The sequence below is a fragment of the Gossypium hirsutum genome, chromosome A11 (assembly GCF_007990345.1).
Source record: "Gossypium hirsutum isolate 1008001.06 chromosome A11, Gossypium_hirsutum_v2.1, whole genome shotgun sequence".
Lineage (NCBI taxonomy): Eukaryota > Viridiplantae > Streptophyta > Magnoliopsida > Malvales > Malvaceae > Gossypium > Gossypium hirsutum.
The window spans coordinates 5,477,849-5,497,245 of record NC_053434.1 but is presented as its reverse complement, the minus strand read 5'-3'; the positions used below and the strand labels follow the sequence as shown (position 1 = coordinate 5,497,245).

At 29.8% G+C, this 19,397-nt stretch overlaps 3 protein-coding genes across 5 annotated transcripts; all 3 read right to left on the bottom strand.

Moving 5' to 3' along the window:
* Positions 1 to 1,272: 1,272 nt before the first annotated feature.
* On the bottom strand, positions 1,273 to 4,593 carry LOC107923529 (diacylglycerol O-acyltransferase 2). Of its 2 annotated transcripts, none has more exons than XM_041080749.1 (9): positions 3,830 to 4,593; positions 3,652 to 3,726; positions 3,486 to 3,571; positions 3,266 to 3,372; positions 3,015 to 3,170; positions 2,841 to 2,927; positions 2,316 to 2,413; positions 1,832 to 1,919; positions 1,273 to 1,660 (listed from the first exon to the last, which is right to left on the bottom strand). In XM_041080749.1, exons 1-9 carry the CDS (start codon positions 4,087 to 4,089, stop codon positions 1,604 to 1,606), a joined length of 1,014 nt encoding a protein of 337 aa, XP_040936683.1. In that variant the 5' UTR covers positions 4,090 to 4,593; the 3' UTR covers positions 1,273 to 1,603. The 2 variants fall into 2 exon arrangements, with proteins under 2 accessions (XP_040936683.1, XP_040936684.1); XM_041080750.1 differs by having other exon boundaries at positions 1,273 to 1,544.
* A 147-nt stretch (positions 4,594 to 4,740) lies between these two features.
* LOC107924749 (diacylglycerol O-acyltransferase 2D) lies at positions 4,741 to 7,783 on the bottom strand. Its single transcript, XM_016855331.2, has 10 exons — positions 7,593 to 7,783; positions 7,026 to 7,390; positions 6,842 to 6,916; positions 6,664 to 6,749; positions 6,404 to 6,510; positions 6,145 to 6,300; positions 5,856 to 5,942; positions 5,635 to 5,732; positions 5,030 to 5,117; positions 4,741 to 4,930 (listed from the first exon to the last, which is right to left on the bottom strand). Exons 2-10 carry the CDS (start codon positions 7,271 to 7,273, stop codon positions 4,829 to 4,831), a joined length of 1,047 nt encoding a protein of 348 aa, XP_016710820.1. The 5' UTR covers positions 7,274 to 7,390; positions 7,593 to 7,783; the 3' UTR covers positions 4,741 to 4,828.
* Positions 7,784 to 10,429: 2,646 nt separating this feature from the next.
* Positions 10,430 to 14,625, bottom strand: LOC107924723 (diacylglycerol O-acyltransferase 2D). 2 transcript variants are annotated; one of them, XM_016855297.2, is made up of 9 exons: positions 14,163 to 14,625; positions 13,976 to 14,050; positions 13,802 to 13,887; positions 13,582 to 13,688; positions 13,322 to 13,477; positions 13,029 to 13,115; positions 12,689 to 12,786; positions 11,540 to 11,627; positions 10,430 to 10,764 (listed from the first exon to the last, which is right to left on the bottom strand). In XM_016855297.2, exons 1-9 carry the CDS (start codon positions 14,354 to 14,356, stop codon positions 10,663 to 10,665), a joined length of 993 nt encoding a protein of 330 aa, XP_016710786.1. In that variant the 5' UTR covers positions 14,357 to 14,625; the 3' UTR covers positions 10,430 to 10,662. The 2 variants fall into 2 exon arrangements, with proteins under 2 accessions (XP_016710786.1, XP_040936682.1); XM_041080748.1 differs by lacking the exon at positions 10,430 to 10,764 and adding an exon at positions 11,874 to 11,927 and having other exon boundaries at positions 11,538 to 11,627; positions 14,163 to 14,577.
* Positions 14,626 to 19,397: the final 4,772 nt, after the last annotated feature.

The following is a 19,397-nucleotide window of genomic DNA, read 5'->3' as shown; positions in this document are numbered from 1 at the left end:
AATGACGTGGAAAAGTGTTTTTAAGAAGTTTGGTTTAAAATTTGAGTGTTTAGAATTAGCATTGCAGTCAAAAAGTACTTTTAAGAAATAAAATGTTTATTTTAAACATTTTATTATCAAGTAACAAATATGAATTTAAATAATATTTAAATTAGTTAATATTATTATATTTTAGTAAAAATATAGAAATATTATTATAACTTGTTGTTAATATTTTAATATATGAAATATAAATTTTAAATATTTTTAAGCAATAAATATTAATTATTTATAAAATTTAATTAGAATATATAAATTATATTTTAAATATTTAAATATAACCATTAAATATTTGTAATTAGTATTTTAAAAAATATTTTTTATTTTTAATTAATGATTTTAACACATTTGTCATTAAGCACCAAGGAAAAAAAGAGAAAGTATTATGTTACTGGATGGGTGAAAAAGTAATAAAACACTAAAAGTGCTTTTGGGAAATGAAAAGCTAAAAATTTTAATTTCTTTATTTCAAAAGTGTTTTTTTTTGAAAAAAAAACACTTTTGAAAAGTCAAAAATTTCGCCAAAAGCAACTTGTTTAGTACAACTTTTCTTCCAAAAATACTTTTGGAATCAGAAGTGCTTTTTTTAAGCACTACTAAACAAGCCCTAAATAATTTGTTAAAAGATCAAAATTCTTATATCTGAAATTCAATAATTTAACAATATGACAAATATCAAAATAATATCTTATATGTATTACAATAAATTTTTAGAATATGCTTGATTGAATGTAAAAGTAAAAGGATAGAAAGAGAAAGTAAAAATAATAATAATAAATTTTGAATGTGCTTGGTATGAAAGGAAAAAAAAAAGAAAGAATGGAAGATCATTTTCTTATCAGAATGTATTAAAATTAATCTTTTTAAATTAAAATAATGAAAAGAGAGAAATTATGAAAGAGATGCATGTTAGTTTAAATTACACATTTTTCAACTGTTTTATATTGTTTTTTAACTCTACCTAACAATGGAAGGAAAGATCTGAATAAAGGAGAAATACAATTTTATCTTTACTAATTTTTTTTTAAATTTAAAAAAATTTAAATAAAATATTTTCAATTTTAAAATAGGTCGGACCCCTACTACGCCCTTCATGATAAATTAATAAATGAATAATTATTATTTTTTATGTCATGCTTATTTTTATCTATAATTTTTTTAAAATTTTAAATTAAACAGAAATTGTACTTAAACATTTCCTCCTAATAATAATACTGCAAATTGAGCTCAAGATTAATGTAACTTTTGAAGTACTTTGTTAATATAGGACGAAATTACATCAACAAAGTCATTATTCTATAACATACATCGGGCTTCCATTTTGTGTAATAAACTAAAAGTTTTAATAGAACAAACAGGATTAACTGAAACAGCCTGTCCCTACCCAAACTAACTTCACATCATCAAAGGATCTTTAATGGAAGATCAGAATATCCAACCCGAGCCTTGTGCCTGGCAAACAGATCTTGTAGGGCTTTAACAAATTGGGCTTGTACTTCAAGGACCTGTCCAACACTTTGATTATCGTATTTGTGATTTAATTATGTAAAAACCCATCAAAATGTTAACCGCCACAAGTTTTGAGGCTCTTTATGGCCCAAAGGAATCTACGGCTACGTTGCTTCAATTTCGATGCATGACGAAGAAATAAGTTAATATAATTCTATAATAAAAAAATATTTTGTATACTATCAGCAGAGTTGGTGGTTGACACGTGTCTTTTAGGAATATAAATAGGTTTTCTAAAATAATTTATGGAATAAAAAAACATAATGCTAACTAGCAGAAATACCTCTTCGGCGGTAGGATGTGTATTTTTCTTCAACTCAATAGGTTTACCCACCACCACATGCATTGGATGTTGATAGGGTAAAGGAGTTCTGCAACATAAAACAAACAAAAGTTTCAAGGTTACGGCTTTTCAAACCGATCCAGATAAACAGACATTGTACATATCCAAAGCTTTAGCCCTCTATTTGTTTTGTAATTACTACAAACATAAAATATTGCACCGACCCGGATTTTGGATTTCTGTCAAATTCAGACCAGTTCCGTACAACCCAAATTGGTAATTTACAATAAAATTCTTATTTCACATAAGTTTAATTATAACAAATATAACACTATTAATATAAAAATTATATTTAAAATTTTATTGTTTTCTAAATAGTAAAAAAATTGATCCAATTTGAAATATTTCGAGAATATCTTGGACTGCATAAGTATCGTTATAAGTCTCAGTATATTTATATTTATATTTATAATGAAATACATACCCAAGAACTCCCCAAAATAAAATAGGGACGAATTTGATAGCCCTCGCAAGTTGCATGAAGAAATTTCCACTCGGTTTCCACCACTTATAGGAATATGACTGAAGCAGGAGATACAACAAAAAGATGAATCAAGTGACGTACACTATTGTGGGAAGTATGTTATAAATAGATAAGAGAATATCACACATCAGGTCAGTAACATCACATGCCCTACATGAAGGGTCACATCATAGCGGCAAAGCTTATCCTACACTTGTTTACAACCAAGCATCCGATACTTGCTCTAAACGAAGATAGTGGAGACAAATTAAAGTAAGTAAAAATAGAGTAACACAACATCAAAAGACCCAATATTTCTTGACCGACAATGACAATGAAGTGAATTGCTTAAAAATAGCTGATGTTTTGATTTTCTAAATATTGATATGTAATCATATCATACATAGGTTGGGATTCCGTGCACGTGCTTTTTCCTAAAGCACTAAAGTGGGGTCGGAGAAGAAGCAAGAAAAGGAATTACTTTACCTGACCAAAGGCAAAAACAGGGACTAGTGGACACCCCATTTCCATGGCTATACGAACAAATCCTCTTCGAGACTTTAGGAATGCAGTCTGCAAGCTTGCCAACATTAAGATAATAAATAAATAAATAAAACCTATTTGTGAGGCAATAACAATAATGGGTTAGAAGAATAAAACCTCGCAATCATACTGCATGAGGAATGTCTCTTGTATTCCACCAGGCACAATAACACAACTATAACCAGCTTCCAACAGGGAATAAAAATTCTTCCTTGTGGCTGGTGAAGCGCCCATCCATGTCCATATATGCCTCATAAATGGAGTATAGAAAACCTATGATCATTTATCCAAACAAGTTATGGGCGAGAGAAATCTGACTTATGCGTCGTGGAATGTGAATGGATACGAGAGTTTCGTATTGCGCTTACAGGACTGGTTGCAAGGCATTTCAATTTGGGAAGAGTCATTAAACCAGTAAGTTCAGCCATCACAATAACTCCAATCGGCAACACCGAATGTGGCTCATAACCGAACACTGCAACATTTTACAACCTAACATCTATTATTTTCGAATAATTAGGGGACAAAAACCACTTTCTGTAGTAATTTAATTAAAAGAAGAGATTAAAAAGAAAGAAGGAAAGAGACCGTAAGCACGATCAGGATGGAAGTCGTTAATGTCCTCAACGTGGAGAATGGCGGGAAAATAAGTCGTGATATGCCTACATAGGTACCTGTTCATCACTATTTTATTTGTTAACCTTAAAATTGATAACTTAAAAAGAGAAAATGATTAGAGCAGTAAAAATGGTACCTGGCAAACCACCGCCCAAGTTTACTGTTATGATCGATCGGAAGAACAACGAAAACCAAAAGCGATCCAATCACCCTGGGAATATTGAATCAAATTAAAGAAAGAAATGAATTTGGTGCCATATAAATTCTTTTTTTCCCGAACAGAGAAGTAATACTAAAAGGAAAAGAGGACGGACATGAGGAATTTGGAGAAAGGAAGGAAGAGAAGGGAGAAAAGGACGATGAAGAAGTTCAAATGCAAAGGTCCAATCCACAACAAAATAGCTAACGAGTCATGTAAAATGTTGGATGGGAATTCATTTCTTCCATTGAATTCCCGATATCCAGGTCCAGGCGTATACGCCTTTCTGTCCTCCTTTTCTTCCGCCATCGTGACCCAATCGCCGCCGCTTTCGACACCCCCACTCCCTTTGGATTTGGTCAACAAATCTCTCATAAATCACACACGAGACGTATACATTTAACTTGTAAACAAATCAACTATCACACGGTCTGTCAATGGCTGCTTTTCAAATCAGAACTCAAAAATAAAATTGTTTTTAATATGGAAACAATTACCGTACCATAAATGATAACAGTAGCTTTAGGATTTTTTTTCTTTTTGAGGGCCCAAAGAGCTTTGGCCTTTTAAGATTTGAAAACTTCAATTACACTCGAATCCCTTTTTCACTTCATTTATAGACTAAATTATCCCAAAAAAAAAAAAAGCAATTTTTTTATAATCACTCATTTTTGGGCGTATAACGTGGGACATGTGAGGATGTACAAAATAGAAATTGTTTTAATCCAAACATCTTGAAATCGAGTTTTTAACTATTACACTTTCATTCAATTATTATATAATATTTAAATATTTTATGCAAAAAAATTAATAAAATATTAAGTTGAAATTTTTGGAATCTTAATTTTCTAAATTTGAATTCTACCTTCTAAGTTTAATTTGACTTTAAAATATTTTCTTATAAATTGTATATAAAAAATAAAAAAATACTTTTATAATAATATTTATTATTTGTTAAAATAATTATTTTTAAACAATTTGGAGGATAATCATAATATTCATATTGAGATGATGTAAATAACTAAATTTAATCACCAAGTAGTTCCTTGAGGCATCGCTATTGAACAAGAAATTGGGAAATAAAGAAACACTGTTCGCTTAAAATAAGCTGAAACTAAATAATCTTTAAATGAAGGTCATCGTATCCAACCCGAGCTTTGTGTCTCTCGAAGAGATCTTCAAGTGCTTTAACAAATTGGTCATGCACTTCCAGAACCTGTAATCCAGATTAGTTAATAATAATGCATATATACGTGCCTATAGTTAATTAACTACATATGTTTTCCAAAGCCTTTTAGTTCAACGTAGTATATACCTCTTCGGCAGTAGGTTGGGGATTTTTCTTCAAGTAAATAGGTTTTCCCACCACCACATGCATCGGATGTTGATACGGTATAGGTGTTCTGCCACAAATGAAAAAATGAAACCTCAAAGCTATGGATGTCAAACATCTCCTAACATCACTTTTTAATTTAATTATTCTATCCAAAAACCCTTCAGATTCACACATTTTTTAGTTTTCATTTTAGAATATATCCACAACAAGGCCAAACTAAATAATATTTTTTAGAGACTAAAATTAAATTATATTTTTATGATAGTAAAAATATGATCTTATAATTTTATTAGTTTATAGTTTTATGGTTTTTAAAAAAATTAAATCAAAATTTTATTTTTTTAAAAAATTAAAAATATAATTTTATTATTCTTAATTTAAAATTTTATAATTTATTAAAAAACCTTAATTGAAAAAAAATGCTGGGGCCTATTTTCCAAGGTGCTGGGGCTCTGCCAGCCCGTAGATTCGCCACTTATTAAAAGGCCATGTTTCCAAGGGCCCGCGGATATTTTTTTCACCATACAATAACAAAAGAAGTTCCTACTGAGCATAAAAGGTAAGTAAAATAATTTAGTGCATACCCAAAAGCTCCCCAAAATAGCATAGGAACGAATTTGATAGCTCTTGAAAGTTGAAGGATGAGCTTGCCACCTGGTTTCCACCACTTGTACGCATGTGACTGCAGCACAAGTAAGAAAACAGCAAGGAAATTAGCTTCACTTTTCTGCATCTGAAGCTGCAAAAAGAGTGGGAAAAGGGGATTCCGAGAATTAAAATGATAAAGAAAACAAGCACTACTTACCTGACCAAAGGCGAAAACTGGGACCAGTGGACACCCCATTTCCATGGCTATACGAACAAATCCTCTTCGTGACTTAAGGAATGCAACCTGTTAGTCCAGAAATAAACCCAGAATTTGAGTTGCCAACATAAAGAGATAAAGAAGATGATCAAGAACCACTAAAAAAACCCATTGTAAGTTTTGGGCGTTGGAGAAAACAGGGTGTGATAAACAGGTTATGTCACAAGGGCTTAACACAACCTTAGCAAAGAAGAAAAATAAGAATACAGGGGTGGTAGAAGAATGACACCTCAGAATCATGCTGCATGAGAAATGTCTCTTGCACTCCACCAGGCACTACGATACAACTATAACCAGCTTCCAACAGGGAACAAAAGTTCTTCCTTGTGGCTGGTGAGGCACCCAACCATGTCCATATATGCCTCAAGAATGGAGTGTAGAATACCTATTCATTCACCAAAACCAAGTAAAGCGGCTGAAACAAATTTGAGTTATGGGTTATGGAATATGAAGGATATGAGAGTTTTAAGGAGTTCAATTGGGCTTACAGGGCTGGTGGTAAGGCATTTCAGTTTGGGAAGAGGCATGAAACCTGTACGTTCAGCCAACGTAACAACTCCAATTGGCAAAACTGAATGTGGCTCATAACCAAAAACTGCAACATTTACAAAGCTAACATCTATTATTTGCTTAACCGAGAAAAAAAAAAGGGAAGCAGGTGAACTAAAAGGTAGAATAATTGAAAAACACAGCCACTTGCAGGAGCAATTTTAATTGAAGTACAGATTAAAAGAAGGAAATTAGAGACCATAAGCACGATCAGGCTGGAAGTCGTTAATGTCCTCAACGTGGAGAGTGGTGGGAAAATAATTGGACATATTCCTACATATATACCTGCTCATTCCAATCATAGTTACTATCAGTTAACCTTCAAATCATTAATAAAAGAAAAAGAGAAGAGATCATAGCAATAAAAAGTGGTATACCTGGCCAACCTCAGCCCAAATTTACTGTTATGATCGATAGGAACAACAGCGAAAACCAACAACAATCCAACCACCCTGGGAATTTCGAATCAAAGAAAGACATGAATTTCCATATTGAAATGCTTCTTTTTTGTTCATCAAAACATAAAGTAATACTTCAAAAGAATAAAGAAAGAGGACGAACAAAAGGAATTTGGAGAAAGGAAGGAAGAGCAGGGAGAAAACTATGAGGTAGAAGTCGAAATGCAAAGCTCCAATCCACATCGCACAAGCTAATATCCCGTGCAAAACGTTGGACGAGAATTCATTTCTTCCATTGAATTGCCGATAACCAGATCCAGCCGCATACGTCTTTTTCTCCTCCCTTTCTTCCACCATCGTCCGCCAGCTCCTGACACAATCGCCGCCGCTTTCAACACCGCACCCCACCATCCGATTTGGTTTTACAAATATCACAAATCACACACGAAAGGACGTAATTTATAGGCCACCATGACCATCGACTGCAGTCATTTCATCACATTCACTGTCAGTGGCCGCTTTTCAAATCTGAACGGGGATAGCAAAACAATATTTTATTACGTTCCATAAATGATCCTATCTATTTATTTACAACTGTCAGATTTCTTTTATTTATTTATTTTTTCTTTTTTGCGCCAAAAGAGGCCCAGAACTTTCAGATTCCGTAACTTCAATATAGTAAAACGGAATCATTTAACCCTAAAAAACAAGTAAAAAATCAAATCTGTACCCAGAAAAGAAAAATCTGTAGAGAATGCAAAGTAAAAAGGACATCTTATATAATCAAAGAATTGTTGAAAAAAAAAATTTAAAGAGGAATTATTGGGAAGTTTATATATTATAAGATATGGGGCAAAATCCGTTGCCCCCATTTCCGCTGTAACTTCAAGCAAAATCCATTGCCCCGTCCTTTGGGATCAAAACTCAAAACCAATCTATCACTTTTTTTAATGGCATCTGTATTACATTACATCATATTTATCTTTAAATTAATAGTTTATATTACCATTACATTTATGGGTTTGTCGGTCCAATCACGAGGCTTCCAACTGTCGAAATGTGGTCATGGCCTAGCCATTTCGTGCCCATAATTTTATTATTAAAATTATATCTATTATACATATAATGCACATGGATATATTAAAAACAATTTCAAAATACTAGATAGATTTTTTTAATGTTTGCATAGTTTTACGAAAAATATATGTAATGCTCTGCAATTTTTTCTAAAATGATTTTTCGTTAAAATATGTGATATATTGTAGCTTTCAAAATTTTGAAATTGATTTTTAGTATATTAACAAGTCTCGAAAACACTTATATATTAAGAGGTTTGTATGGGTTTAATATTGAGGATTGAGAGTGTTTATTTGTTCATTTGTGGAACGTATTTTGTGAGTGCATTTGAGAGAATAAATAAGTTTGTTAATTGCTTAAGTTCTTAAATGAGAATTTACAAGTGAATGATTTAGGTTTTTAGATACAAAAGTGAGGTTGTTATATTAGGGGTGTGATAAATTTTAAATAACTTGTTATATTGGAATTAAAGATGTTAGATTTATTTACTGAGTTAAGCTTTGCAAGCGTAGAGAAACTAAACTACATAAACAATCATTTGTGTTATTATTTTACCAATGACAAACAAAGTGGCCATTGCTGTAAATCACTTCCATTCAACATTTTGTTTTCTATTCACTTAGCAATTGTTTGATCCAATAAATTTTAAGAATAATAATTTTTGAATAGTAGTCTTAATATATTATTGAAAATTGTTTATCTTAATATTTTAAGAATAAAATATATAATAATTTATAAATATTTAATAATAAATGTTTGATGTTATAAAATATAAACATTTTAATTGTATATTTATGAGTATTTGTTTAAATTATGTTTTGCTTCACTTATTTATTCCACCTCTAACACGTCACTATTCACTCTCATATATGTAATATAAATTAAGCTTTAACTAGACATTATTTATTATGAATTTATATATGGAATTAGTTACTATAAAATACTATCTTATTACGAAATAAATTTGGGAAAAGTATTAAAATAGTCATTTTTGTTTCTCTCAAGTTACATTTTAGTAACACGTTGTAGCATTTTAGTCATTGAGCCATTAATTGTCGTTAATGGTGTAATAGTAAGCTGACACGGCACGTTAAATTATCATTTCCAAACAAAAATTGTAGGTTAAATTATACAATTGGTTTCCATATTTTTTTTTCGTTTTGAGCAAATTTTTTTCTTCTTTTATGTTCTTTAAGCTTTCCACTTTTTTTTTCATTCTATTCTGCTTCTCCCTTTATTTTCCTCCCTTCTCCATCTCTTTTAACTTAAAAGAATAAATTAAGTTGCTCAAAATGAAAAAAAAAATACAAGAACCAATTGTATAATTTAACCTAAAATTTTCGTTTGAAATGATAATTTAATGTGCCACGTCAATTTACCATTACACCGTTAATGGCAATTAACACTCAATGACTAAAATATTGCAATACGATAACGTAAGTGACTAAAACGTAACATTTCAACTATAAATGATTAAAATATAACTTAAGAAAAACAAAAGTAACTATTTTGATACTTTACCCAGTAAATTTTGATTGTAAAAAAAATCATATTGTAATATTTTGTAACAAATACATTTATATTATATTTATTTCACTAAGAACAATTCAAGAAAATTGTCCAAAAATATTTTTACAAAATCATTCAAATACTAAAAACCTCCAGACTTTTTTCAAAAAATCATTTTTCAAACATTATTTTCAATGAAACAAATATAGCTTTAATTTTTTTATCAAATTTTTTTTTAAATAAGGGGGCAAAACATAAACTCGAGAAGAAGCATCTTCGTCTAATACAAATGCCAAGGAGCTGGGTTAGCCAATCCATCCCAAACTACAGCTCAAAATAATTTTTTAACAAACTTAAATAAAATATTTGAAAAAATAATACAAAATGCATCGAGAATTTCATATGAGTCGACAACTTTGATTAACATCTTGGTTCTTTAAACCATGTTGACTTTAAAAGCTGACATGTGGAACGGTGTGTGTGGATATGTACCATAATCTGGTTAGCCATGGCTCGACACATGGTTTGTGGTGGTGCATTGTAAATCTAAATTTAAGGCCGCTGTTTTATTTTCATGGCACCCGTTCAAACTAAGCTCAAAGTCTACCATGGTAAGATAAGCTTAAGTTAGAACAAAAAAAAAATGAACTTGATTTAATAAATTTCACTTCATCTATGTATCATTATTGAATTCAAATGAATTAACCCTTCCAGATTCATATCAGCATAAATGTTTTTTCATGTAAATACAATCTCATGACTGAATTGAAGTTGATATACATCGGTAACTTTCTCGCGTTCTGTTTACTAGTTAGGAATTGTAGTAGTAAAAAAATTTATAAGTAGGCTTCAAGTGGTATTAGATATTTTATTAGTGGTTTATGAGGTTTAATCGATGTCAGCAGCTTCCCCAAGGGAGAATCTGACCACGGAGACGAGAATTACGAGGCAGACTCAGGCTGCTGATGGGATTGGACAGTGTGATCAAATTCGAGGGGCATGGCCCGATTTCATTGATGCAACCGCTGGCTTCATGAAAGCTCGGGATAAACGTCATAATGAATTCCGAATACATCATAACCATTGAAATTTTAGAAAAAAAACAAGGACCATCTTCAGATGTATGTATAATACAACTGAATTTAATCCAATTATCTCTAATAGCAGTTTTTTTATTGGGGTAGTTCAGGCAATGCAATCGAATAAGAATCAAATCAAAGAATCGTTAATGACTGATCAGCATATCCCACCCGACCTTTATGTCTCTCAAAGAGATCTTGAAGAGCTTTCACAAATTGGCCATGTACTTCAAGGACCTGCCAAACATATTGATTAACGCACGTCATATTAATATATAATGAAGTTTGACAAGTTCATGGTAAAACAAGTTGACAGGCAATGACATGTTGCCAAGGATCTCTAATTCATTCACTTTGGGACCTCCCCTACTATAACAAGCATTATCATGGATGGTAACCGGTTATTTGGATTCGAACTTTGAGGGTTAGATGCAGTTAAATTTCTAAGTTTTTATTTATATCTGAAAGATATTTAGAGCTCATATCCTCGTACTTATGCATTAGGCACAAATATCAAATATGAATACTTCAAAAAAAATGAAGAGTTTAAACAACAAATATATTCTTTACTTTTTCGGGTTAGAATAATGGTTTGCTTATGCAAGAAATAAGACATATAAAGGGTAAAAACATGGCACACGACTATATATGAACTCCATCTTTGAGTTGGTAAATACATGGCACATGTCAATGTGTTATTTAAAGGGACCAAAACAAAAAGAAGGATGGCTCTCAAGGGATTTCAGTATAATCGGATTGGTGATACCTGGAGCTTTAACCTCCAGCTCATCCAATGACTGTGTACTTCCGACATTTCATTTGTCTTACAGTATTTATGCTCAACACTCAAGTTAAAGATATATACGCATATCTTTGTTCTCTTTAGCATCATTACTCACTAAGCAACATGCATTAGGCATTTACACAAAGTAGTAGATTTTAGTCTCATTATGGCAGTGCAGTACACTATGATAATAATAAACTCTACCAATGAGACATTAAAGCAAAATACCTCTTCAGTAGTAGGTTGGGGATTTCTCTTTACGTAAATAGGTTTCCCCACCACCACATTAATCGGATGTTGATACGGTATAGGAGTTCTGCACAAAAAAAAAAAAAAAAAAGGTTCAAATTTATGGATCTGGAACAGAAAAACTTTCACTATTGTCCTGAGAATAATCAAGATGCCATCAGTTTCCCTCAAGCTTTATTTCCATGGAAACTCTTCTTTCTTTTAATCTACTTATTTTATGGAATTACAGTCCTTAAAATTAAAATAGTAATTTTCTTTTCTATTATAAAAATAGACATCAAACAACATAAAAATTAAAGCAAGAGAGAAGAACCTTAGTCCTATGCCATTTAGTTCTGTCACTTCCCGTGATTAATGTGCAGTGCAGCTTGATATCAGAAATAGAACCAGAACATGAAAAAGACAACTCAAAAGTACTAGATCAATGACGACACTAAATTTACACAAGAAAAATGTACAAAAATATTCAGGAAATAAAGCTCAATGTGTAAGGTGATATATAAACTTTAATTATATATCAAATTCTGAATTTGATTCTATTTTGCATATAAAACTATGATTTTTTATTTAAGTGTATACATTTAGAAAAACAAATTTCTAGGTTGAGAAAATATAATTGTTTATTTTTGCAATAACAAAACTTAAAATAGTGTCACCTAAACAACGATATTAGTGGTTTTTAAAACTAAAATAATATCAAACTTTTCTGCTCTCTAAACGCAATAAACATATAAATTTATATATTACATTAAACATTATATGAAAATTCGTGTATAACTTTTGAGAATTTCTTTTTCTAATAAAAAATTAACGAGTGAAGTAGAAGCAGAACAAAATTGAATTCCGAATATCAGAATTCCAATCTATAAAAGATTATTATATGCTTTGCTTAGCAACATCAAGGGCTTTAATTATTTATTTAGAAACCCTTGGAATTGACTCACTTTTGGCAACATACTCTTTCTGTTCCCAACACATAAAATTTTTTTTTAAATATTACTATATTCAAGAGTAATTTAAAATATGTTATTACTTCAAAAAAAACATGTTATTAAGTGCTTTTTGAACTGTAGAATTTACTAAATTTATTTCATGAGCATAAAAGATAATTTATAATTTAGTGCATACCCAAAAGATCCCCAAAATAACATAGGGACGAATTTGATAGCTCTTGAAAGTTGCAGGAGAAACTTGCTACGTGGTTTCCACCACTTGAACGCATATGACTGAAGCAGAAGTAAGAAAGAACCAAAGGAAATTAAATTGAAGTGGTTAAGAAGATAGTGCAAGTTGTTAGAGAGATAATAGAAATAAAATACACAAAATTAAGAAAATAACAGATAGTTGCATCAGGAAAAGAGAATTAATAAAATGACGAATTATGCGGTAGAAAATGCTCGAAGTAATGAACATTGAAGCTGCACAAAAAGTGTGGTCAGAGAAAGAAACGACAAATAACATTACTTACCTGACCAAAGGCGAAAACTGGGACCAGTGGACACCCCTTTTCTATGGCTATACGAACAAACCCTCTTCGTGATTTAAGGAATGCTACCTGTAAATCCAGAAATAAACCAATAATGATTGAGTTGCATACATAAACAGATAAAGAAGATGATCCAGATCCAAAAATAAAACCCATTTTAAGTTTTGGGTGTTGGAGAAAACTGGGTGTGATGAACAAGTTATGTCAAAAGGGCTTAACACAACCTTAGCAAAGCATTAAGAAATAATAATAGAGGAGTTCTAGAAGAATGAAACCTCAGAATCATGCCGCATGAGGAATGTCTCCTGCACTCCTCCAGGCACTACTATACAAGTATAACCAGCTTCCAACAGGGAGCAAAAGTTCTTCCTTGTGGCTGGTGAAGCACCCAACCACGTCCATATATGCCTCAAAAATGGTGTGTAGAATACCTATTCATTCACCAAAACCAAGTTATGAATGAAAGAAATTGAGCAATGGGGGGCTTGGAAAGTGAAAAGGGTATGAAAGTTCTGGGGAGTGAAATTGGGCTTACAGGGCTGGAGGTAAGGCATTTCAGTTTGGGAAGAGGCATGAAACCTGTACGTTCAGCCAACGTAACAACTCCGATCGGCAACACTGAATGTGGGGCATAACCGAGAACTGCAACATTTACATGCTAACATCTATAATTTGCTCAACATTTACAATAATTTACTCACTCGAGCATGTTAAATTAAAGATTAAAAGAATTTTTAGGAAAGAAGAAAAGAGACCGTAAGCACGGCCAGGATGGAAGTCGTTGATGTCCTCAACGTGAAGAGTGGCTGGAAAATAACTGGACATGTGCTGACATATATACCTGTTCGTTCCAATCAAAATTATTTGTTAACATAAAATTGATTTTTTTAAAAAGAGAGAGAAGAGATTAGAGCAATAGAAAATGGTACCTGGCCAATCTCAGCCCAAATTTACTGTTATGATCAATAGGAAGAACGACGAAAATCAAAAGCACTCCAACCACCCTGTGTATTGAATCAAAGATAAATTTTTTGCGCCGTTTTAACTTTCTCTTTTTCTTTTACCAACAAAAACATAAAAGCCATACATAAAAAAGAATAAAGGAAGAGGACGAACAAAAGGAATTTGGAGAAAGGAAGGAAGAGGAAGGAGAAAAGGAGGAGGGAGACGTTAAAATGCATAGATCCAATCCAGATGGCACAAGCTAATGTGCCGTGCAAAATGTTGGAGGGGAATTCATCTCTCCCCTTGAATTGCCGATATCCGGGACCAGGAGTGAACGCTTGTGTCTCTGCCTTATCTTCCGCCATCGCCCGACGCCACTGACCTAATCAGCACTGCTTTTCAACTCTGCACGTCCCCTTTGTGCTTTTTCTGTTAACCAACGCCACAAATCAGACACGACATTTCACTCCGCTACGGTTTCGCCCTCTTAATGTATTTTGTGTTGCAAACGGGATGACGTGGTATGTAATATTTGAGAACACTCTCCAAGGTCCAAACCGGTCTCCTTTTTCCAACAAAAGCGAGTTTGTTGGGTAAAAAAAGAAAAAAAAATATTTGTCCTTACAATCGATTTAAATAATAATCAAAACTCGAATAATCGATTTAAGAACAAATTCAAAAAAAAATTGAATCTTAAAAAAAAATTTATTTATTTTATTTCAATAAGATCACAATAGATTAGTTGATATTATCATGGGATAGAAAATCTTTCAACTAAATTTTAAGTTTTTGAAATTTAAATTTTAATATGAAAAAAAATGAAATTTAAAACATTCAAAAGAGTAAACAAGTATAATATAATAATTTCTAATGTACTATTTTAGTTTTTACTGTTTTTTTTACTTACTCAATCAATACCTAAAAAAATAATTTTTTAAATGATCTAAATGAAAGTGATTTAGAAGTAGGATGATCAAAATGAAAGTATAAACATGATGTAGTGTATACAGTTAACTTAGAGATGTGTCATAATAAGAGATTAGGGGCCTCCAAAAATTGAGAAATTTTAATTTTTCTCTTAAAATTTTAAAAAAATTAATTAGGCCCTCTTAAAATTTTTGAAAATTTATATATATATTGAAAATTTTAATTAAGCTCTTAAGATTTTTGAAAATTCTCATTAATCTTGAAAAAAAAATTAATTACCCTTAATTTATTTTTAAAAAATTCTCATTAAACTACTCTTTTTTTAAATTTTATTATCACCCAAAACATAGTATTAGGATTCACTGTTGAGTCAACTGTCGTTAGAAAGTTAACGCTTGCGTAATTAAAATGAAAGCATCTTAAAAATTGAGTGACGAAATTACATAAATTTTATTTTAAATGACCTAAAATGAAAATATCCTAAAAATTAAGTAACTAACATAACCTATATTAGAATATGACAGTCCATTCCTAAATTTTAAGATTTAGTTAAAATTTAAAAATTATATATTCTTACTTTTTATTTAAAAATTTTAATCCAATACTTAACCCTGTTTATTTTTTACCCCAAAAATTGCTTATTATAAGATTTTATTGAGTGAAAAAAATATTAGCTTCTAAAATTGGAACGCTTGTGTGAATATGAATAGTAATTTTTAGTGAATTTAAACTTTATCTTTTTTTAGTAGAAATTTAATTTTTATATTTGTTAAACATATAAAAATTAAATATAATATTTTATTCAAACACAGATAATGACGTATTTTGATAATAATAATAATAATAACCAACTATTAGAAAGAGAGAATTCAAAGTTCATATAAATCATTAAAAAAATTTAAAAAATAACCTATATTTTTTCAGTGTATCATCCGAACTTCACACTTTACATAATAATCATAATGTACGATATAAAAAATCACGAGTAGAACGCTCTTAAAATTAGATTGTAAAAATTGGACAATGAAATTATTGAAATATTAATGGTATAAAAAATATTAAAATGTATAAAAATTATTTTAATTTTATATCGATTTAAGTAAATTATTTTTTTAATAATTATATTAATTTTTAGGAATTTTTTAATTTTTATATTACGGTAAAAGAAGTATAATTTTACATAAAAATACGTTAAATTATATAAGAATAATATAAATTATTAACTTATTTTAATTTCATTATTTATTATCACCATTTTGTAGTTTAATAAAATGTGAAATAATCATTTTTGTGTATATAAATTATTTTTATAGTTGTCCATAGACTGAGCCTTAAGTTTGATGGTTGAGCTAGAGCTCGAACAAAAAAATAGGCTTAAATTTCTCTAAATCTGGTCCGGCCCATATTTATTTTTTTAATTTTATTTTTTATATATAAATTTAAAATATATAATATACTAAATATATTAAAAATATTAAAATAAATATTTTCCAACGAATTAAATATAAAATAAAATAAGTATTTATACTTAAATAATATTAAGATAAATAAAATTTAATAAGCAAATGCCTCTAAAATAGTAATAAAGTTAACAATAAAACAAGTGTTATTCAATATTTAAACATTAATAACAAAATAATAGTAACATAATAGTGAAATGGTAGCAAAATAATGACAAAATATGGAAAAACAACAACAAAAACAATAGTTTTTTATTGAAAATTCGGGTTGGGTCGGGCCCAAGGCAAAAATCTTACTCGAAAACTTTGCTCGTTTTTTAAATAGGCTTTATTTTTTTGCCCAAACTTATTTTTAGACTCATATTTTTGTCCAAATCTTCTCATATTTCGAACAGGTATTCGAGTCGGGTGACTTGGACAACTCTAATTACTCCTATATCTACCATTAATGTATATGTAAAATAATGCAGTGACTATACATACGTGTATTATACAATAATTTGCATATTATTTAGAATCTGAATTTTTCCGAGAGGGTTTTTTTTTTTCTTTTTTCTTTTTGGCTTTGATTTTAAATAAGTTTGAATTGAATTAAGAATATTGATTATCAAATTGTTCAAATTATTAGTTGGCATTTCTGTACCAAATAAATTTATTTTGATATAAACGAGGAAAAGACTAGAACTTTCAAGACAGACTCTAATCGAAATAATTAGAATCTCATCTAACCCTATCCATCTACCCGACAAGTTTGCTCTTCAGTTCTTATTTCTCAACCAAACTGTGCTCTGTCGTTAGCCGCATTTAATTTGCAATTATGAATCATTGGTTATATCTATGTAAAGTAAATAATTTAAAAAAGTTTTATCTTCTGCATTCTACACCTCCCTACTTGCTACCCATTTAATGAATCAATCACACAACACGCCCTCGCTATTAAGTTGAAGAAAAAATAGTTTTTAAGACAAAAGCATTCTTAAGTAAATTATTTTTTGAGAAAAAAATACATCTCTCAAGCAAGCAAAAAAATAGGTCCAAAAATATATTTTTTAGAATTTTTTTTTCAAAAATACTTTTGAAAAGTATTTATAAATTAGGACTTAATTCATTTAGTAGAAACCCATCCTATTAAAAAAATATACATGTAAACAAATCTACAGTACTATTAAGTATTAACATGAAAACACACAAAAACGAAAGGATCTTTTTATTTATTTATTTATTTATCATTCCATTTATTTGCCTTAATTAGCCTCTCTTTTTTTTTCATTTTTTTTATTCTTTCCATGTTTTTTTATTTTATTTAATAATAAAATTTTAAAATAAGGAATTCACGTGATAGATGTACGGTAACCACGTGTTTCTCGCTTGTCTACTATTTTTAGTGAACATTAATGACAATAAAAACCTACACGCCAAAACCATCACCTCGGAATGAGCAAGCTTGAATCCCGACACTGTATCTTTTACATTTTAATTCTATTTACATCTTTTTGGATCCATAAATTCACGTCTACAATTTTCACCTTTATCCATCCAGTTTCTATTTTAGTGCTATTTTAGTTTACGTGTTTTTTAAAATTTATTTTTATTTTCTTAAAAAATATTTACTTTTATTTTTTAAATATTTTTAATGTATTATGTATTTAAAAATTATATAAAACAATATAAAAATTAATAAAGCCAAGCTGAGCCCAAATTTTAGTATTTTTATTTGAGTCGAGTTTAAGTAAAATTTTAAGCCTATTTTTTTTAGACCAGCCCGGCTCGAGCCTTATGAATGGACTTAAATTTTTAATTGAACCTGACCCATGAACATCTCTAATTTAAAATAAAGAATAATTTTATAATTTTATAATTGAACCAATTTAATAAAACAATATTAATTTAGTATAAAAAATTAAAAAAATTAAATTATTTTTTTGTTGAAATTAAAGTATCCCATCATTGATAATAATAATTAATCCCTAAGAATATTTTAAAAAATAAACAATTAATTATAAAATATATTCTATTGTCGTAACTGAAAATTAAATCCTCGATCTCCTAATTTAGGGAAGAAGTGAGCAACCTCACCTCAAACTAGTAAAGTGTATACGGTAGGTCCGAAAACTTCTCAATCTCATCAAAGACAAACAACTTTAGGTGACCTAAAATGTCATAAAGTCGGTCAATAATTGTTCTACCTTTGTTTCCCTGCACCAAAGAAATAGTTTAAATGTCATAAGTTACGGACATCACTTTTATTTAATATTCTATATAATAAGTTAAAGTGTTTTAAATATTTATATTATATTTTACATGAAATATAAATTAGATGATATATAAACATAAAAGTAATATATTACATAATAAAAAACAGGTGATTTTTTTACCTTAAACATCAATTATAGCCAAAGCTCGACTATTTATAAATAATAATAAAAAACTTTTTTTACCAAATCTATTTTCTGAATTTAATAATTATTTCAAGCTCTTTTAAATATTAGAAGAACAGAACTTTAAGAGATATCTCGAAAGTGGAGTTTTTTACTAAAATAAATTTAAAAAAATTATTTATCAAAATAGGTTGTCAGCCCAATTATATACGAAAATTGAGTTTTTTTTTCATTCGCGCCTATCTGACAGGCACAAATGATTATTTTATATTAATTTTTTTTTTGTTTTTTAAATAAAATATTATATTTTTTATTTTCGGGTTAGTATGACCCGCGTATAAATACGAATACAGGTTGCACCTACTTGAGAGGCGCGACTAATCGAGCCTTTCTCAGAGGCGCAAATGAATGTGCCTACCTCAGAGGCGCAAATGGTTGTGGTGGGGCCCACACGTGCTTAACTTTTCCCCTATATATACTCTCGAAAATCAAATGAACACATTAACAAAATTTAGCATAGCAAGTTGAACGGAAAGAAGAAGATAGGGAGAAGAAAAAAAAGAAAGGAGAAGAAAACAATGAGGAGGATAAGGTATTTTAGTATTTTTTTGTAAATAGAATGTAAAGTTTTGTTAGTAATT

What these genes read in the sequence shown, in the direction of transcription:
- LOC107923529 (XM_041080750.1), bottom strand. Translation starts at nt 4,089, where the DNA reads ATGAGAGATTTGTTGACCAAATCCAAAGGGAGTGGGGGTGTCGAAAGC. An exon ending in CTTGGGCGGTGGTTTGCCAG is followed by an intron (nt 3,572 to 3,651) that starts GTACCATTTTTA and finishes AGTGATGAACAG; the next exon opens with GTACCTATGTAGGCATATCA. An exon ending in CTGTTTTTGCCTTTGGTCAG is followed by an intron (nt 2,414 to 2,840) that starts GTAAAGTAATTC and finishes CTCCTGCTTCAG; the next exon opens with TCATATTCCTATAAGTGGTG.
- LOC107924749 (XM_016855331.2), bottom strand. Translation starts at nt 7,273, where the DNA reads ATGGTGGGGTGCGGTGTTGAAAGCGGCGGCGATTGTGTCAGGAGCTGG. An exon ending in CTATTTTGGGGAGCTTTTGG is followed by an intron (nt 5,118 to 5,634) that starts GTATGCACTAAA and finishes CATTTGTGGCAG; the next exon opens with AACACCTATACCGTATCAAC. An exon ending in CCCAACCTACTGCCGAAGAG is followed by an intron (nt 4,931 to 5,029) that starts GTATATACTACG and finishes TCTGGATTACAG; the next exon opens with GTTCTGGAAGTGCATGACCA.
- LOC107924723 (XM_016855297.2), bottom strand. Translation starts at nt 14,356, where the DNA reads ATGGCGGAAGATAAGGCAGAGACACAAGCGTTCACTCCTGGTCCCGGA. An exon ending in CCATCCTGGCCGTGCTTACG is followed by an intron (nt 13,689 to 13,801) that starts GTCTCTTTTCTT and finishes TAAATGTTGCAG; the next exon opens with TTCTCGGTTATGCCCCACAT. An exon ending in CCCAACCTACTACTGAAGAG is followed by an intron (nt 10,765 to 11,539) that starts GTATTTTGCTTT and finishes TATGTTTGGCAG; the next exon opens with GTCCTTGAAGTACATGGCCA.